This window comes from Amia ocellicauda, chromosome 14 (genome assembly GCF_036373705.1).
Source record: "Amia ocellicauda isolate fAmiCal2 chromosome 14, fAmiCal2.hap1, whole genome shotgun sequence".
NCBI lineage: Eukaryota > Metazoa > Chordata > Actinopteri > Amiiformes > Amiidae > Amia > Amia ocellicauda.
Genome location: NC_089863.1, coordinates 15,118,242 through 15,134,826, shown reverse-complemented (window position 1 = coordinate 15,134,826; position 16,585 = coordinate 15,118,242). Strand labels below are relative to the sequence as shown.

General features: G+C 42.5%; 1 protein-coding gene across 1 annotated transcript; it reads right to left on the bottom strand.

Annotated features, from left to right (window-relative positions):
* Positions 1 to 153: 153 nt before the first annotated feature.
* On the bottom strand, positions 154 to 16,381 carry LOC136768806 (serine protease 53). The gene is made up of 14 exons (XM_066723179.1): positions 16,202 to 16,381; positions 11,298 to 11,324; positions 10,405 to 10,567; positions 8,158 to 8,429; positions 7,790 to 7,935; positions 7,002 to 7,347; positions 6,681 to 6,849; positions 6,204 to 6,475; positions 5,713 to 5,870; positions 5,195 to 5,519; positions 4,114 to 4,282; positions 3,405 to 3,661; positions 2,485 to 2,582; positions 154 to 1,855 (listed from the first exon to the last, which is right to left on the bottom strand). Exons 1-14 carry the CDS (start codon positions 16,344 to 16,346, stop codon positions 1,565 to 1,567), a joined length of 2,838 nt encoding a protein of 945 aa, XP_066579276.1. The 5' UTR covers positions 16,347 to 16,381; the 3' UTR covers positions 154 to 1,564.
* Between the last annotated feature and the right edge of the window lie 204 nt (positions 16,382 to 16,585).

Sequence of the window (16,585 nt, the reverse complement as noted above, 5' to 3'; positions counted from 1 at the left end):
TAGCAGTACAGCAAACCTTAAACCTGTCTCTCGCCCAGAACATGGAAAGGCAGTTGAGATGTAGGGGTTTATCTAACTTTGACATCAGCAATTATCTCCTTTTTTCACACAGTACACTGTATACTCCACCCAGGATAGAGATTATCACAGTCCTCGTGATTATTATATTTTTATTGCATTCCAAATAGTTTAGATAGTTTTTTTGTTTTTTCTTCTCATATTCTATGAGATTCAAGTGAAACAGAAATAAGGCATTTATTTTACAGGCATCAGATAAGCATATACATCTCAATGCTTACAATCAATTGTAAACACGTCATACAGCTTCACACACTGGTGGACACAGGTGTGTCCACGGTGTTCCCAGATCATGTAAACAAAAAATAACAACAAACTGTACCCAAACAAATCGAGGATGTGGAGGGGGGTCGGGTCTGAGAGGGGTTTTATGAAAGATGTGGAGGGGGAAGATTTGTAATATGGTGGTCCTAGGGGGTGGGGGTGGTGCAGAGGTCATGGAGGAGGCAGGGGGCAGTGCTGGTAGAGAAAAGAAACTAAAGGACAAACTTATAAAATCCATATTTACCTATAAAACATTCATAAACTCTTTCCCTTTCATTTGTTCAGCAGCTGTCTTCAGTTAGTGCCTGTGGGCAACGCCCTAAACACAGTAGCCTATAAAACGTCATGTTAAATAATACTACATATTATAGAATGCATGTGCTTAAAACACATTATACATATGCATATGCACACATATGAATATTTCTGAGATTACAAAACCCCAAAAATCAAGTGTATTTACAGTTCTGCTAAACTGACACGTTTGTGTGTGATTGCAATATGAAATGGCATTCACTCTGACATGGCAGCGTGCTAGTGTGGGGGAGCAGGGCATCTCAGGTTCTCCTCATTGAAGAGTTGAAGACATTGAAGTCACTGACACAGCCTTAGAAACTGTCTTCCAGTGAATGTATTAAGTGAATTACAAATAATAAGACACTTTGCACTAATTCAATTCATAGATAATGAATTGAATTCATGCAGATCAACACTGCATCTGAGCTTAAGGCAGTTGTGATTTTAAATGCATCTGGCCTAGCAGTACTACTACATCTGCTGCTACTACTACTACTACAAGATGAGTAAAAGCTGAAAAAAGCTGAACACTGAATAGTGAAGGTATTCAATACATAAGGGCTTGAGTGACAAAAAAATGACTCCAAACAACACACGGAAGCATGGGGAAGCAGAGAGAGCAGAGATAAAATACACAAGAGCAGAGATACAAACAGAGACATGGGGCATCGGTGAAGGAGTACCCTGAGAACAAGCCCCCTTTCCAGACATTTTAACTCAAATGTCATTTAACAGGTGTCTGAGAACAAGAGGAGGCAGGAGGAGTGTCCTGGAGTCGAGAGGGTCAAGTGGGGGAGTCTCGCGGAGGCCTTGGTCCAGCAGTGGCTCGGCGACCGTGATGATGATGATGATGATGATGATGTTGCTGCTCATGCAACTGACCTTAGGGTTGACCCTCAGGAGGGCCCAGTTTACAGGGGGTGGATCACAGAGAGGTGAACCAGGTGCCCAGTAGTGGAATGAGTGTGGCCAACAGAAGGGCAGCACCAGAGGCGGAGTGGTGGAAAGTGCACCCCAAGTTCTTGGTGATAAGGGGCAGGAAGGAGCCCACCTTGTCCAGCAGGAAATTGTCAAACACAGACATCTTGGTGAACTCCCTAGGCTGGGAGCTGCGGGTGCTCTTGCCGGCTGTCACAGTGACCAGTATGCTGACCTGGGACCAGACCGTGTTCCCTGATATATTCTGCTTGCACATCAGGGGACCCCCAGAGTCTCCCTGGAGAGAGAGAGAGAGAGAGAGAGAGAGAGAGAGAGAGAGAGAGAGAGAGAGGGATAGAGAAATAGTGGAGAAATAGAGGTGGGGGGTTAATAAAGATACTTAAGAACTTGAGAAAATATTAAAGTTTACAAACGAGAGGAGTTCATTCGCCCCATCGTGCTCGTTTGGTGTCCATTAATAACTAAGTGATCCAAGGATCCTATCCAGTCTGTTTTTAAATGTTCCCAAACTTTCAGCTTCTACCACATCGCTGGGGAGTTTGTTCCAGATTGTGACGCCTCTCTGTGTGAAGAAGTGTCTCCTGTTTACTGTCTTGAATGCCTTGAAGCCCAATTTCCATTTGTGTCCCTGGGTGCGTGTGTCCCTGCTGATCTGGAAAAGCTCCTCTGGTTTGATGTGGTCGATGCCCTTCATGACACATGTACTGATAAACTTGACTGACTGTTTTGCACAGCACATTGACTCTGCAGTAAAACTACGAGACATGGACTGACTGAAAGGACTCTACAGTGTATTATCCCTGCACTGAGCTTCAGGAAGGAGATTAACAATAGATGTACAATAGAAGAAGGAAATAGAACATGAAAGAGCGGATTTTTTAAAAAGGAAAAGGGAAGGGCAGTTACCAGTTCCAGGTCCAGGGCTGAAGTACAGATCTTGTCCGTAGAGGAGGTATTTCCACATGCTGTGATGGACGTTTGCACTTCCTGGAGGATCTGCTCCCCTGAGGACATAGAGACACATCAGGGTTTAGTCTCTTTGAAACATGCTTACAGTTCCCATTTTAAAGCACAGCTAGTGTTGCATAGTACTCCCACTAGAGGGCAGCATTTCACTTAGAGCTTCATTTAACTGAGTTCAACGACCTAACTCAGCTCCAACTGCTTTGAGGGAAAAGCGGATCGGTCACCATGAAAGAGTTTTGTAGTCGAGTATCGACCAGGCACAGGCTGCCTCTGACTCATGAATTTGGGTCTTTCATCTTGTAAATAAGTGAATGGACATTCAATCTTGTATTTGCCTCGTGATTAAGCCGTCAGGTAAACTCTCAAGAACAGTTGTAAAACCAAGCTAACATTGACGCCGTTACAAATGAATTAATCATAATTAGGCTTTTGGGGTATTTGCTATCATTGACCCTGTTTATAACTGTGCTATAACTCCATAGCATACAGTGCAGGGACACAGTGTCGAACACAGGAGTTGTGATCACATATCCAACAGCATTATCAACAAAACATTTATTAATCTATGTATTTTGTTTTTTCATGTAGGCCTATGTATTCATTTATTTATTTATTTATTCTACCCTCCATATGTATTTACTGACTACAACTGCCGGTCTAAAAGTCTGGGTGTAATTTGTAACTGAATACGTAAATTGCTGATGAATATGCAGATTGATGATGAACTGACGCTGGTGATGTCCGTGACGAAAAGACTGGATCCCATATGAAAACTAGGTGGGCAGGTGCTCCCTTTCCTCAGCCTTGCCAAACCATAAACTCTTCGACAGGCCGATTGAGATGCAAGCGCAAGAACTCACCCTGCCCGTTTGCGTTGCCCCAGCCCATGACCCAGCACTTGGTGCCAGGGCCGAAGGAGCTGCTCCCCCCAGCCAGGCAAACGGGCAGGATGTAGTCGCTGAAGGAGACGTTGGTGTTCAGCTTCAGGAGGGCGATGTTGGTGCCGTTAAGGGTGCTGAAAGTGACACTCACAACCCCAACTGACACCTCGAAGGGGTTGGAGCCATTCTGCTTCAATCTGCCCAGGTACACTTTCCATTCGCTGACATTCATAGGGCTGGACAGAGAGGGAGACGATGGGGAGGGAAAGGGGGTCAATACAGATTCTGGAATGCGATGTTACTGTGGTTACTGTGCTTGAAGTCATTAATGTTACCGAGTGTAAAGTCAGCAGCATTCTAGTCCCTAAGGTCACCAGTTGGCTACAGATTCCCAGCTCCCACTATTTAAGGTCATCATTGTTAAGTTCTCTAAAGCAGCGGTCCCCAACCTTTCTTGCACCACGGCCCGGTCTCATATATACTCATATATACGGGGGACCGCTGCTCTAAAGCAATCTTTACTTTATGGTGTCAAATCATCGCTGCTATGCTGCCTAGAGCCATCTGAGTTCCTTTGTCCTTAGTGTCAGTCTGTCTGAAGTCACTGGCCTGGCCCTGGTACAGTGCACAAAGCAGCTGATAACTGGAGCTGTGTGGGCGGGGGCGGGTGATCTGTGGCTGAGTCTACCTGGGTATGCACTGTGCGGCTGTCATCACCCACTGGCTGGTGAGCAGTGATCCCCCACAGACGTGTGTCCCATTGCGGTGCAGACTAGCCAGCCAGGGCCAGTACCCGGCCTGGGCAGGGCCTCCCCCGAGGAGGCGTGTGTTCAGCCTGGGCCGCCCACAGGTCTGTACTATTAGAAGCAGAGAGAGAGAGAAAGAGTCACCTACAGGGAGATGGGGACTAGATACACATTTCTATACATTTTTTATGTTTTTAAGTAGCACAGTTTCTGACTGTTATGGTCTTAGGTCCTTTAGCAGTACAGTGCAGACAACAGTGAGAAGGTAGGTTTTTTGTCTTTCCTATTAAGAGTTTTACCATCACTGCCAGGAATAATATATATGTGACTCTGGAGCAGCAAAATGAGATTTAAGTTGCACAAATATATTTTGGAAAAAATATCAGTAAGTGTCGCACATTTTAAGTATTTTGATAAGTTAAAATATAAATTAAAATATTGGTTTCATGAATAAAACATTATTAAATTATACATATTTATTGGCTGTTTGATTTATGTATTCCAACCCACAGATATCAATATACTTGAAACAATACAGAAATTCCATCGCAATATTGCATGTTTTCAGCTGCTGGGGAACCACCCCATCGCACAGAACTCAAATGAGGTGCCGAATTCCCCCTGCAAAACCCATCATAATAATGAACATTATATTCAGCCAATGAGAGTGTTGTGAGCCAGACCTTGGGCCAGATTAAATCAAAACTTTGACCCACCCGCTAATAGAAAACTACAGAACTGTACTGTACAGAAGTTCATTTTTAATAAGACACTTTATTCTAATCAGAAATGTAACCGCTATGATGTACAGGTTTTTAGTTTACTATTAGTTTTGATTTAATCCAGCCCCTAGATAACTTTGAATGGCCGTATTTCAGTGAGGGATTCAAGTTTAGATTCCCTTGTTTAAGATGGCACATGGAGTTCGCTTTTCTAATTGTTATCATTATGATTCATTTTGCTGTCCTGGGACACGTGTTTTGTAGGCTTTGAATAGGAGATTGTTTCTGGGGTTTAACTCACCAGGGGATGCAGTGGTTGTAGTGGATACAGGAGATGCAGTGGTTGTAGTGGATACAGGGGATGCAGTGGTTGTAGTGGATACAGGGGATGCAGTGTTTGTTGCTCCACATTTGAAACTGCTGTCAGAATCAGTGCCAGAGGAGATGAAGGTCACGAACCCTGCAGTACTGGCCCCCACCTGCCCATTGATCCAGTCCTTGTACTGGGACACCCTGGTGTACACCCCAGGAAGATTGGGTAGGGCACAGCCTTCTCCAAAACTCACAATGCCACCCTGAACCCAGACAGAGCCCTGCTTAAAGACCAGGGGACCCCCAGAGTCTCCCTGAAGAGAAAGAGGGACACTGTAAGGGGATACAGTAAAGCTAATAAAGAACTTAAGAAAGGCTACACACATCAGAGGGTGACAGTGTGTTTGTCTTAGGTTGTTTAGTATTTATTATCACAGGCAACAATTGTTCAAATGGTTTATTTTTGGAACTTATAAGAGAATACAGAATATCAGAAAGTTTCTGTACCTGACAAGAGTCCTTGCCCCCCTGCAGCAGTCCAGCACAGAGCATGTTGCTGCTGATGCTGCCTGCTCCAAATGCCACATCATTCAGACAGCCACACTGTTTGTTCCCAATGATGGGCATCTGTACCTCCTGCAGGGTCTGGTTACCTCCCAGAGACACTGAAAATCAATGCAATTTTGAAGTTAATTTAGTCTGTATTTGTACATTAATTAATTAAGACAGTTTAATTTTTATTTTAAGTTGTGGTGAATATCTCTATGGGTCAAGTCTCAGATACAAAACTTTCAAACCTCTCAAATGGGGTCTAGGACTGTTCTAGTCCCTCATGACCTATGACCAATAAACATGATGGATCTCAAAAGACTCATGAACTGTGACAGTCTCATGGCCTCACCTGCAGTTGTTTATTCTCTGTGCTGACAAGCTCCTCCAGTATTCTGGGAGTATTCACTTTTCTTTGAGACATGGGTGGTGAGAATTAATTGTATTACCTCCAAAGGCAATGTTGCCCCAGCCAGTGACCCAGCAGTTAGTGCCATTGTAGAAGGTGCTGTTGCTGTCTGCCAGACAGACAGGCTGGATGTAGTTGGTGAACGAGACAGGGCTGCTCAGTCTCATCAGGGCGAGGTCATTGTTGTGGGTAGCTGAGTTGTAACTTGGGTGGATGGTGATCTGCTGGACCCCCCTGGACTGTTCGTTGGGGTTAGAGCCCTGCTGTGTCAGCCTTCCCAGATATACAGTCCACTGACTGAAAACAACAGGGCTGGACAGAGAGAGAGACAGAGAGGCCATCAGCGTTAGGATCTCCAAAGTGATCAGGGTCTGACATCTGAAGTCTTCTTTCCCATTCTCTCTAACCCACCACATGTCATTTCATTTAATACCCCCAGTGTGACTCTGTCTGATGTAACACTGTCTTTTCAAAAGTGTCACAGCCAGAACAAAAGTGATGTTCTGTTTCAACCTACCTTGCGAAGCAGTGTGCGGCAGACAGCACCCATTCACTGGAGATCAGGGAGCCTCCACATATGAAGCGCCCGTTTTTGTAGAGAACCACCTGCCAGGGCCAGTACCCCGCCTGGGCAGGTCCACCCCCCACAATCCTGGGGTTGAGGGAGGCCTGCCCACAGGTTAGAGCTGAGGGACAGAGAGAAAGAGAGAGAGAGAGAGAGAGAGAGAGAGAGAGAGAGAGAGAGAGAGAGAGAGGGGTCAGTAGAATGATCCGGTAATTGAGTGCAGAGAAGCCAGGTTTACACAAGAGTGTGCTTTGAAGAACAACAGCCACCTACCTCTCTGAGAATTGGGTACAGCATCACTGAGATTCTTGTCAGAATCTGGAGGATTAATAATGGAGACCGTCGTTGTTTGTGGTCGTTTAGTAGTGTGAGAACTTGTTGTAGGCAATGGTAGCCCTGCACAGGTAACACTGCTGTCGCTGTCCATGCCACTGGAGGTGAAAGTAATGAACCCTGGAGTGTTGGACCCCACCTGCCCATTGATCCAGTCCTGGTACTGGGACACCCTTGTGTACACCCCAGGTAAATTGGGTTGGGCACAGCCTTCTCCGAAACTCACAATGCCAGCCTGAACCCAGGCAGTGCCCTGCTTACAGACCAGGGGACCTCCAGAGTCTCCCTAGAGAGAGAGAGAGAGAGAGAGAGAGAGAGAGAGAGAGAGAGAGAGGGAGGGATAGGGAGAGGGAGAGGGAGAGGGATTGGGTCCTTAAAAGAGTTGCAGAGTGAGGGTGGGCAACCCCAATCCTCAAGGGCCCAAATTCCTGCAGGTTATCTCCATGTACCATTAGATTAGCAACTGATCAACTCTTAGAAATTACAAGGAATATACATTTTTTTCCAACTAATAAATTACATAATTACAATCTGGGGGTGCAACGAAATCCAACTGTGGCCCTCAAGGATTGAAACTGCCCTGCTGCAGGGCATTAACACTGCATTGAGACTGGATGAGTGTGAGCAGCAAATTCCGACACATCCACTGAGAAGAGTTGAAAAGGTTCTAGATTGTACATGCAAGGATCAACATTTCGTGAGGAAGAAGAAGAAGGAGGCACCGTTACCTGGCAAGCATCCTTGCCCCCTGCCAGCAACCCAGCGCAGACCATGTTCTTAGTGATCGTATCCACTCCATACAGGCAGTTACACTTTCTGTTCCCAATGATGGGCACCTCAACCTCCTGTAGGGTCTGGTTACCTCCCAGGGCCACTGAAAGACATGAGAGATTTCTTGATGTTTTTGTTTCTGTCTTCCATTATTAATTGAAACTCATTTCCCCCACTTTCTAGTTTTCAAAATTAGCCACAGCTAGGATTGGACATTTCTGGCCATGCTGTTCTTTTTTGCTTGGTTGTTTGTTTTCATCTGGAGCCCCTGGCCTGTCTAACCATTGCAATGCTGATGTCTGTTAGGTGCATGACGGGTGATCACCTCCTTCAGCAGTGTCGCCCCAGCCAGTGACCCAGCAGTCAGTGCTGTTGTAGAAGGTGCTGTTCTTGGATGGGAGGCAGATGGGCGTGATGTAGTTGGTGAAGGACACGGGGCTGCTTAGTCTCAGCAGGGCAAGGTCGTTGTCGTTGGTATAAGAGTCGTAGTTAGGGTGGATAATGATCTTCTGGACCCCCCTTGACTGTTCGTTGGTATCAGAGATTCGCAGTTTCAGTCTTCCCAAGTATACTTTCCACGGACTGACAACAACAGACCTGGACAGAGGCAGAGACAGAGAGGTCATCTGTGTCTAGAGTCTAAAGTCATTCTCTTACTGTACCTTAATATTGACTTGTAACCAGTGAGGCTAGTTTAGTTCACAAGCCCTCATTAACACTGCACATATAAGCTAACTTCCCAGTGTGCTCAGCAGCTTTTATTTTGCTGCATGTCAAGTCACTCGATCAATCTTGCCTGTTTGTGGTGAAGGTATGGCTTTGTTTTAATTATATTTATATTTGTATTTATGTAAAGTATTTTATTAGTAGTGATGGGGGAACAAAGCATTTAACCATTTTAAGTTATTGTACCAAAAAAAGGTTCACAAGGCAACAGTCCTCGAGATATTAGGCAATATACACATGAATCCATAGGCATCTATGATCTGTAATAAAGGTTATGTGAAAATAATGTGTCCATGTGTACATGTCCACAAATATGTGTCATAAATCTTGCTTCATCACCAAGGTTTAAGTAATATTATGTCATAGTTTAGCTATGTGATCAATATAGTGACTCAAGACTGGATGTTGAATTTATAGAAGGCAGTCATATTTACATGATGAATGTTGTACGTTAAGTATATAGCGATGTGAAATACATTAACTGTAAGTATAGTCTACATTTCAAATACCCTAGATATAGTCAACAGTTACATGTATTTCCTATTCATGAATCTAGGGATGTGGTTGTGTAATGATCCAAGGGATGCAGATCTACAGTTTAGCCTACATTTTGTTTATCAGACAGATATGCTTGTGCAAACGGGGAAGTGATGGTGTATATAACAGAGGGCAAAAGAAGACTATATTTTGGGAACTGTAGAGAGACGTATGTGTTTGTTTAAAGAATAATGATTGTGACTGAAGAGGCAAATATTTCGGAGAGAATATCCAACTGGACAATTAGTGTAATTTAAATATTTTTATTTGTAAAAATAATTTTCTGCACTCCTGGGGCTGACTCAATATACTACAATATATTTCTAAATTGCTAAATCTGTCACTATAACTATTTCTAAGTCTATCTCTATCTAACTCACTATCTGTACGTCTATCTAAGTATCTCTATCTCTCTCTGGCTCTCTCTTAATAAATGTATTCTGTAGCGTCTGCAAATCTGCCTTCAATTGGCTTCGAACCATTGTATCAATACATTGTGCTTCGGAAGTGTTGGCAGTGCTTTGTGAAGCCTGCTTGGAGCGCCTGCTTGGAGCGCAATATCACTATTTATTTTAACCGCCATTTGTAAGTTGCATGGTGCAGGATATTGCAGTATAGAGTGGTAATGATTTATATTGCATACAGGTATTGGGTAGGGCAAGCCTAGTGCTGCCTGAGGTGAATACACTGTAGGGTGGGTTGAACTCTCTGAGGTGTTTTGTGTAATTATGCTGACATATTTCAGATATAACAAGTGTCAACTGTTGTTTTTACATTTGTTTAATGTATTTGTTTTCTTTGTGATTTGTTTTTTGTGGATGTTTGTGAAGGGGGGGTCGAGAGAACCTGCCTTTTGCAATTTTCCTCTGTTGCTATATTATGAGCAAGTGATTGAGTTATTTTATGTTGTTGTTTCTCCTTGGACTTGTTTCATAGTTTAACGGTTTTGACTGTTTATAATTCGTTTTTGTAAGAAGTGTAAAGTTGCAGTGTTTTTTTTATATATATATAAACTCAGTGGTGACTTTGTCACTACAGACTATTATAATAACAATCTTATTGTTCTTGATGGGGTTGAAGTGAGTGCTCCTAGTGGTGATTGTCATATTGTACTTGCTGTATATACTTTAATCCTTTTGAAAAATAATTGTATTATATTTAAGTGTAGGAAATAAATTGTTAATTTTATGCACGTCTCTGCTTACTATTTAAGAGGGATTTCCATTGGGGAACCTAGCCTTATACACAAGTGACTCTGGTGTAACACTGTCTTTGTGTGCCTACAATGTTGTGTTCTGTTTCTCCCTACCCTTGGAAGCAGTGCGCAGCAGACAGCACCCATTCACTGGAGATCAGGGAGCCTCCACATGTGGAGACCCCGTTCTTGTTAAGATTTGCCTGCCAGGGCCAGTACCCATCTTCGGTAGGCCCACCCCCCACGATCCTGGTGTTGAGGACTGCTCTCCCACAGACTGCAGAAGAAAGACACAGAGAAATAGGAGATTAGTCAGTGTAGTCAACTGAGACTTGCCATGCATGCTGAATGATTACACTGATATTCGCTGTAGACAAGTGCCTTTAATATAATCTTCCCCTGGTACATACACTACAGGACTGTTGCACTTTTAATTTGGTTTTACTGTAGTTGTACCACAGGTTCACAGTGGGGATCCTATGGGCTCAACATGCTTTTACTGTGCTTTACTACATTTTGTAGTTGTTTCTGAGTCTAAGTGTATAGGAACGGGCTTCTAATTGTCCCTTTTGAAGTGTGTACAGGCTTGCAGTGTTTTGTGTCTCTACATGTGTGTTTGTCTGTCTGTAAGTGTTCCTATTTGTGTTTTCAGACATTTCGGTGTGTGTGTGTCTGTTTCCTATGGCTTTGCTGGGCTTTACTGCACTGGGCCTTGAATCAACCATAGTCAACAGACCTTAGAAACATGTACCATGGGATATCATTGATATTCCCATGGGCCACTGCAGAGAAGCACAGTGCAGGCGGGTTATGTAGCTGATAATCTGATAAAGACCTGGCCACCGTTCTGTTTTGTCAAACAGATGTTTTGGTAAATTCTGATGAGTCTCACTGTGCCCCCCTGCTCTGTGTTGTTTGTTCATTAGTGAAGGATTCTGGGAGAGACTCCATTGTGTGCCAGTGTTATTGAGGGGATTTTCCCAAACACATGCCGGCGGCCTTCTTACCACTAGATGAGACCTGCATCTCTGCCTCTGAAAAGAAAAGAGAGATAGAGAAGGTACAATTTAGAACACAATGGCCATTTTGTGGTTGAACAGCAACACAAAGGCTGAAGGGAGAGGATGGCAGGTGTGGCCAAGAATGTATCAACTCTGCATTTATCAAGAGACTAATGTGCCTAATATAATGCATCCATTAGTTTGTTAATTAATATATGCCTTGAGGAAACATACTTTCTTCTCCTGTCTGGCCTCTGTGATCAGAGCAATACGGGTCAGGTCTGATCAGGTGACAGGAAAAATTCCTGAAACCTGATTATGTCTTACATCATACGTCACAGATTAAACTGGACTAGGTTCTGGTATCAGCGAAGTGCTGTAGCAAACTTGGTCCCCATAGTACATAGTTTTCTGAAATCATCCTTGTAGTCTTGCTCTGTTCCAGGGACCAGTAGGTCAGTGCTGCTGGAAATACACAGGTGTAACTTTTAGACTCAAATAAGGTTTGTAAATGAATCAGCAGCCTGTGAGGAAAGCTTGACACTCTGAGGAACAATGTACCTTAGATTTCACTGAAACTCAGTGTTTAAGATCTCAAACACACACTAAGCATTGACTAATCTCTAGATGAGCTGGTTTATCCAGCAAAGAGAGATAAAGAGTGAGCAAAAGAAGAAAAGAGAGACTTAAGTTGCTTAAACAGGTCTTAAATCAGCATTCTGAAAAATAAAAATAACGCAGTGTTTCTATTCAGGGGAAATTCCAGACTAATCTGACAAATGGAGTGAAAGGTTAATTCTCTCAGTCAGTGTAACAGCAACATTGACAGCAAAGCTCCTAGCTTAGCTTAGCCACAGCTCCAGTTAAACAGCTCCGTCCCTCTCAGGCCTGTGTTCAAACACACCTACACATGTACACACACATGCATGCACATACAGTTGTGCTCATTTCCTTCATGGGCAGACACTCACACAAACACTGAAATGGCATGAAAACTCAAAAAGCTGCACACCGAAACACTGAGACGCAGACATGGAGAGACAAACAACAAGTCATGCAGGCACATAGACAGACACACAGACACTAACCTAGAGACATGAAATGCAGAGATACTGAACGTAAGTATTATTCCTTCACACTCTCATGATATCACATTTGGAAACAGCGTTTTACTACTCTGGACCATGAATTAACCCTGATCTACCACAGTCAACAGGCCTGAGAGATATGCATCATGGTGTATCATTGGAATCCCCATGGTGCAGTGTTAGTGAAGGCAGGTGGATCCCACAGGAGACCACGGGAACACTAGGGCACGGCAACAACAGTAAAATCCATGTGTAAAGTGCCAATACATCCTATGGTTATACAATGGCCAACATGCAGGAGGGCAGTCTTGTTAGTTTACATTATTACTGAATCAAAATAGCTAACTTTATTTTTTCTCAACATGCACACCAGGGCACACAGTCGGCTTCACCGTGCGGACTGGTCCATTGCTCCGTGCTAGAGCACACTGCCCAGCGCTGTGGAACAACCTACTAAATGGCACTGTATAAGAGCACTTATAAAAGCACCCAAAACATACTATCCTCTAGTGATATGCTAATCATATACAAAACCTAGGCCAGTGTGACTCGGAACAAGCAGCCAGAGTTGTGCATTAAAAGCTCACAACTCAGGAGTGCAATACCTGTGTCAAGGAAATGGATGAGGACATCAGAAGCAATGATGCGTGCTTCTACATGTGTTTCTCTGAAAGTTTAGTCAACAAGATCAAAACCAGACAAAAGCTCTGTATTTCAAAATACCATTTTCACAAAATTCCTTCCTGGAATAGATAGAGAACCGGTTTGCAGAATGATTATCTGGATTTTCCACATTGTTCCACACACATAGACAGAAGAGCATTTTGACATTCTTTTGTTTATTTTCAACCTGCAAATCCTGCAATTTAAAATGACCCAATTGTATTTACCAAGTCATACAGCAAATAATAATTAACATACAACAAGTTCCCAACAGCAAGAAGAAACGTACTAGTACTACTAGCAGTAGCAGTAGCGCCCACAGCAGGGGGGCACTTTGTTACAATGCTTGACGTAGCCTATATCTTGCATTGCACAACACATTTCCCTGTAAGGTGATAAATGATATATATAATACATACTTGAATTGCACTAATACACAAACCAGTCAATTTACTGCTTTAGAAAAAAATAGGATTCATTATAAGTTGTACACATTATGATTTTGTATTTTATGTTGATCCTCAGATATATTTTTGTTTCATTTTTATATGCCGACTCAACGTGTATATTAATTAGTGCCTCTCTTGAATATAGTAGGTACTCCTTATAAGACTCATTATATATGATCTTCAACTGTTAAGTGAGTGGTATCGGATTCGTATCTTTAGCACTTATACTTAAAGTTTTGATTTATTTAAATTATTCCAAGATTAATTCTGTCTGCTCAACGTAACATTTTAGTTATGAACTTCGTGTTACAATTTACCAAATTACAACACAGGAATGTGTATATATATATATATATATATATATATATATATATATATATATATATATATATATATATATATATATATTATTGTGTTGTCCTTGAACAAATACATCATGTTTAAAATGTAACACATTATTCTATTTAATTGTGCACTGATTTCAGTATATTATGTGTAGATGTTGTGATTTTCGACTTGCCTATTTGATTCATGTTGTTTTAATTGTCATGTTTGTATAATTGTGCAATCAAACAATGCCGACACCAGATTGATTGATTTATATGCTGACACTAATGCCCTACGAATTATGTTGTCTCCCAGTTCCTGTTACTAGACTTGTTGTACTGGCTAGTGTGTCAATATAGAAAACATTTTTTGGATTGCTGTCTTAAGGCATTTGTGCTCGAATTTGGCAAACAAAACTAACTTTGCTGTGCCTTGGTGGCATCCTATTAGTACCCTAGTACCCTGGCATCCTATTGGTATACATAGTTCATTCAGGGGTGTCAGACTCCAGTCCTGGTTTTCTGTCCAACAGGAGCTCCCAATTACTTAAGCGTATGAGTCACTAATGACATTAATTATCTAAAACTCTCATATTTTATTTGTACAACTGATACCTTACGATTTGTTGATTACTTAAAACATTGAAACCACTGAACATTTCAGAGTCAGAAGAGGAGTTTTAAATGAATGCAGTTAATTGTTTAATTAGGGCTGGAAGGAAACCCAGCAGTCACTGCGGCCCCCGGGGACCGGAGTCCGACACCTGTGGTTGTGATCGATGCTCCCCAAAAAAACCTTCTATGCCAAGTGAAAGAGTGCGATGTGTGTCAGATAGATAGTCTTACCACGAAATCAGTATCTGAAACTAATAATAATTTTTAAAAATATATAATTCTTTCCCAGTCTAACCTGTAAGGAAACACACTGCTTTGTGAAATCCTGGTGATTGTGTGGAGAGAAAAGCCAATGCACAGCACAATCAAAAACACAGACTACACAAACAGTGACACAGAAGAAGCCAGCAGCTATAGTGAACATTTCAGGAGGCTACAAAACGACAGGCCTACTGGACAAATATGAGTGAGCCGTCAACCTATAGTCCAGGTTTAGCTCATATTTCGGAGCTCTCCAGTGCTGGGCTGTGCTGTCGCTTTAGCACAGGGGATTAGCACAGAGCCGGTGATGTAGTCAAGAGGAAACTAGAAAAACTGGTTCAGACACATAGGGCACAACTGATACAAATTGTGGTTAGCTGGCATTCCTAACATAGATTTAAACGGTGAGAGATGGCCATGCGTTTACTTACATTGCATTATTGTACGTATATATTATGTACTATACATGTATGTACTTCCATCGTTACATGACAGTCGGTCAGTGCAAATCAATATTGTGATTTCTGCTCTATAGAAAGTTTTTTATGAACGCTTATCAGTAGGTGGCGAAAAGCAATATAGGTCGGAGTAAAGGCGGTATTAACAAAGCAGTGATGGAGAGGACAATCAACAGGTACAATTAGTGTGGGAGGAGAAACAGTGGGTCTATTATTCCTGTTGTTATCATGTCATTCAAACCAAACCCCAAGGCCATTAAGGTCCAAGTCTACTGACATTATGTTATATATATATATATATATATATATATATATATATATATATATATATATATATATATATATATAGGCGTAGGCTACATTTCTTCTGTTAACCATGTAGCTCACAGTGATTGTTGGTCCAAATTGAAATACTCCCCAGCTTCTGTAAAGTATTTATGTGCATTTTAAGGTGTGCGCCCAGCAGAGCGATTGAGACGGTGTCGAAAAAAAGAAAATAAATGAAAACAAAACTATTTTCAATGTAGCCTATGTATGCATTGTTTCCCACCATTGTAGGATTCTAGAATATCCCTAGAAAATTGGATTCACAGGATCGACAATGTATTGCAAACAAAACACTGAACAAGGAAGGCGATAGAAGCCATATAGTGTTACAGTCAGACAGGTCCGTGCTGTTTTCTTGTTCCTTTAGTGGGTATACTGTAGATATATAGAGAGATGGCATAGATAGAGATGGATAGATAGGTATATAGATATGGATGTATGTCTGCATATCTGCACCCTTTTCAAAACTCAATCGAAGTTTCTTAAGTGATAACAGGTATTGGTTTCAAATAGGACGAAACTTAAGCTTTGTGCGCCTTCAGAAATGTGAATGCGACTTTGGGGGTATTTTTGTCAGGATTCACTTACGTTCAGTCACCTCCAACACTACCTCAATACATGGACCTACATGACTGATGATACGTAGAAAACCTTTGCAGTGCGCCGTAGCATTGCAGACAGGCGCAGACACCCACACATCACCTTAACCACAGAGCAGCCTACCTTTCACTAGCAGCATCAAGGTCGCTGTCGCCAGCAGGTCTCTCCAGGACGCCATGGCTCCAGTCTGCCTTCTCCAGCGCATCTCTGCTTTTTGTGAATGATTGTGAGTCCCTCTTCCCCCTCTCTCGCAGATACCATTTCTCATCCATGCACCTTGCGCGACACACCTTCTCTCGCCACCCCCCTCCCCGGCACCTGCCTTCCCTCCCTCTTTATGTTTCACTCGCTTGACAAGGAAATCAAAAGAAGAAAAATGTTTGTGTCTCCCGGAGTTTACAGTACATACAGTACATACAGGTGCAATGACTCACGCACACAGGTGAACAGGTTAATGCACAGTAATGGATCACATCAGGTGAGATACAGAAGAAAGGAGGTCCCCCT

Excerpts from the sequence above, each read along its gene's own strand:
- LOC136768806 (XM_066723179.1), bottom strand. The coding sequence starts at position 16,346 with ATGAGAAATGGTATCTGCGAGAGAGGGGGAAGAGGGACTCACAATCAT. Across the intron at positions 6,850-7,001 it reads TGTACCCAATTCTCAGAGAG|CTCTAACCTGTGGGCAGGCC; the intron begins GTAGGTGGCTGT and ends TCTGTCCCTCAG. Across the intron at positions 6,476-6,680 it reads GCCGCACACTGCTTCGCAAG|CCCTGTTGTTTTCAGTCAGT; the intron begins GTAGGTTGAAAC and ends CTCTCTGTCCAG.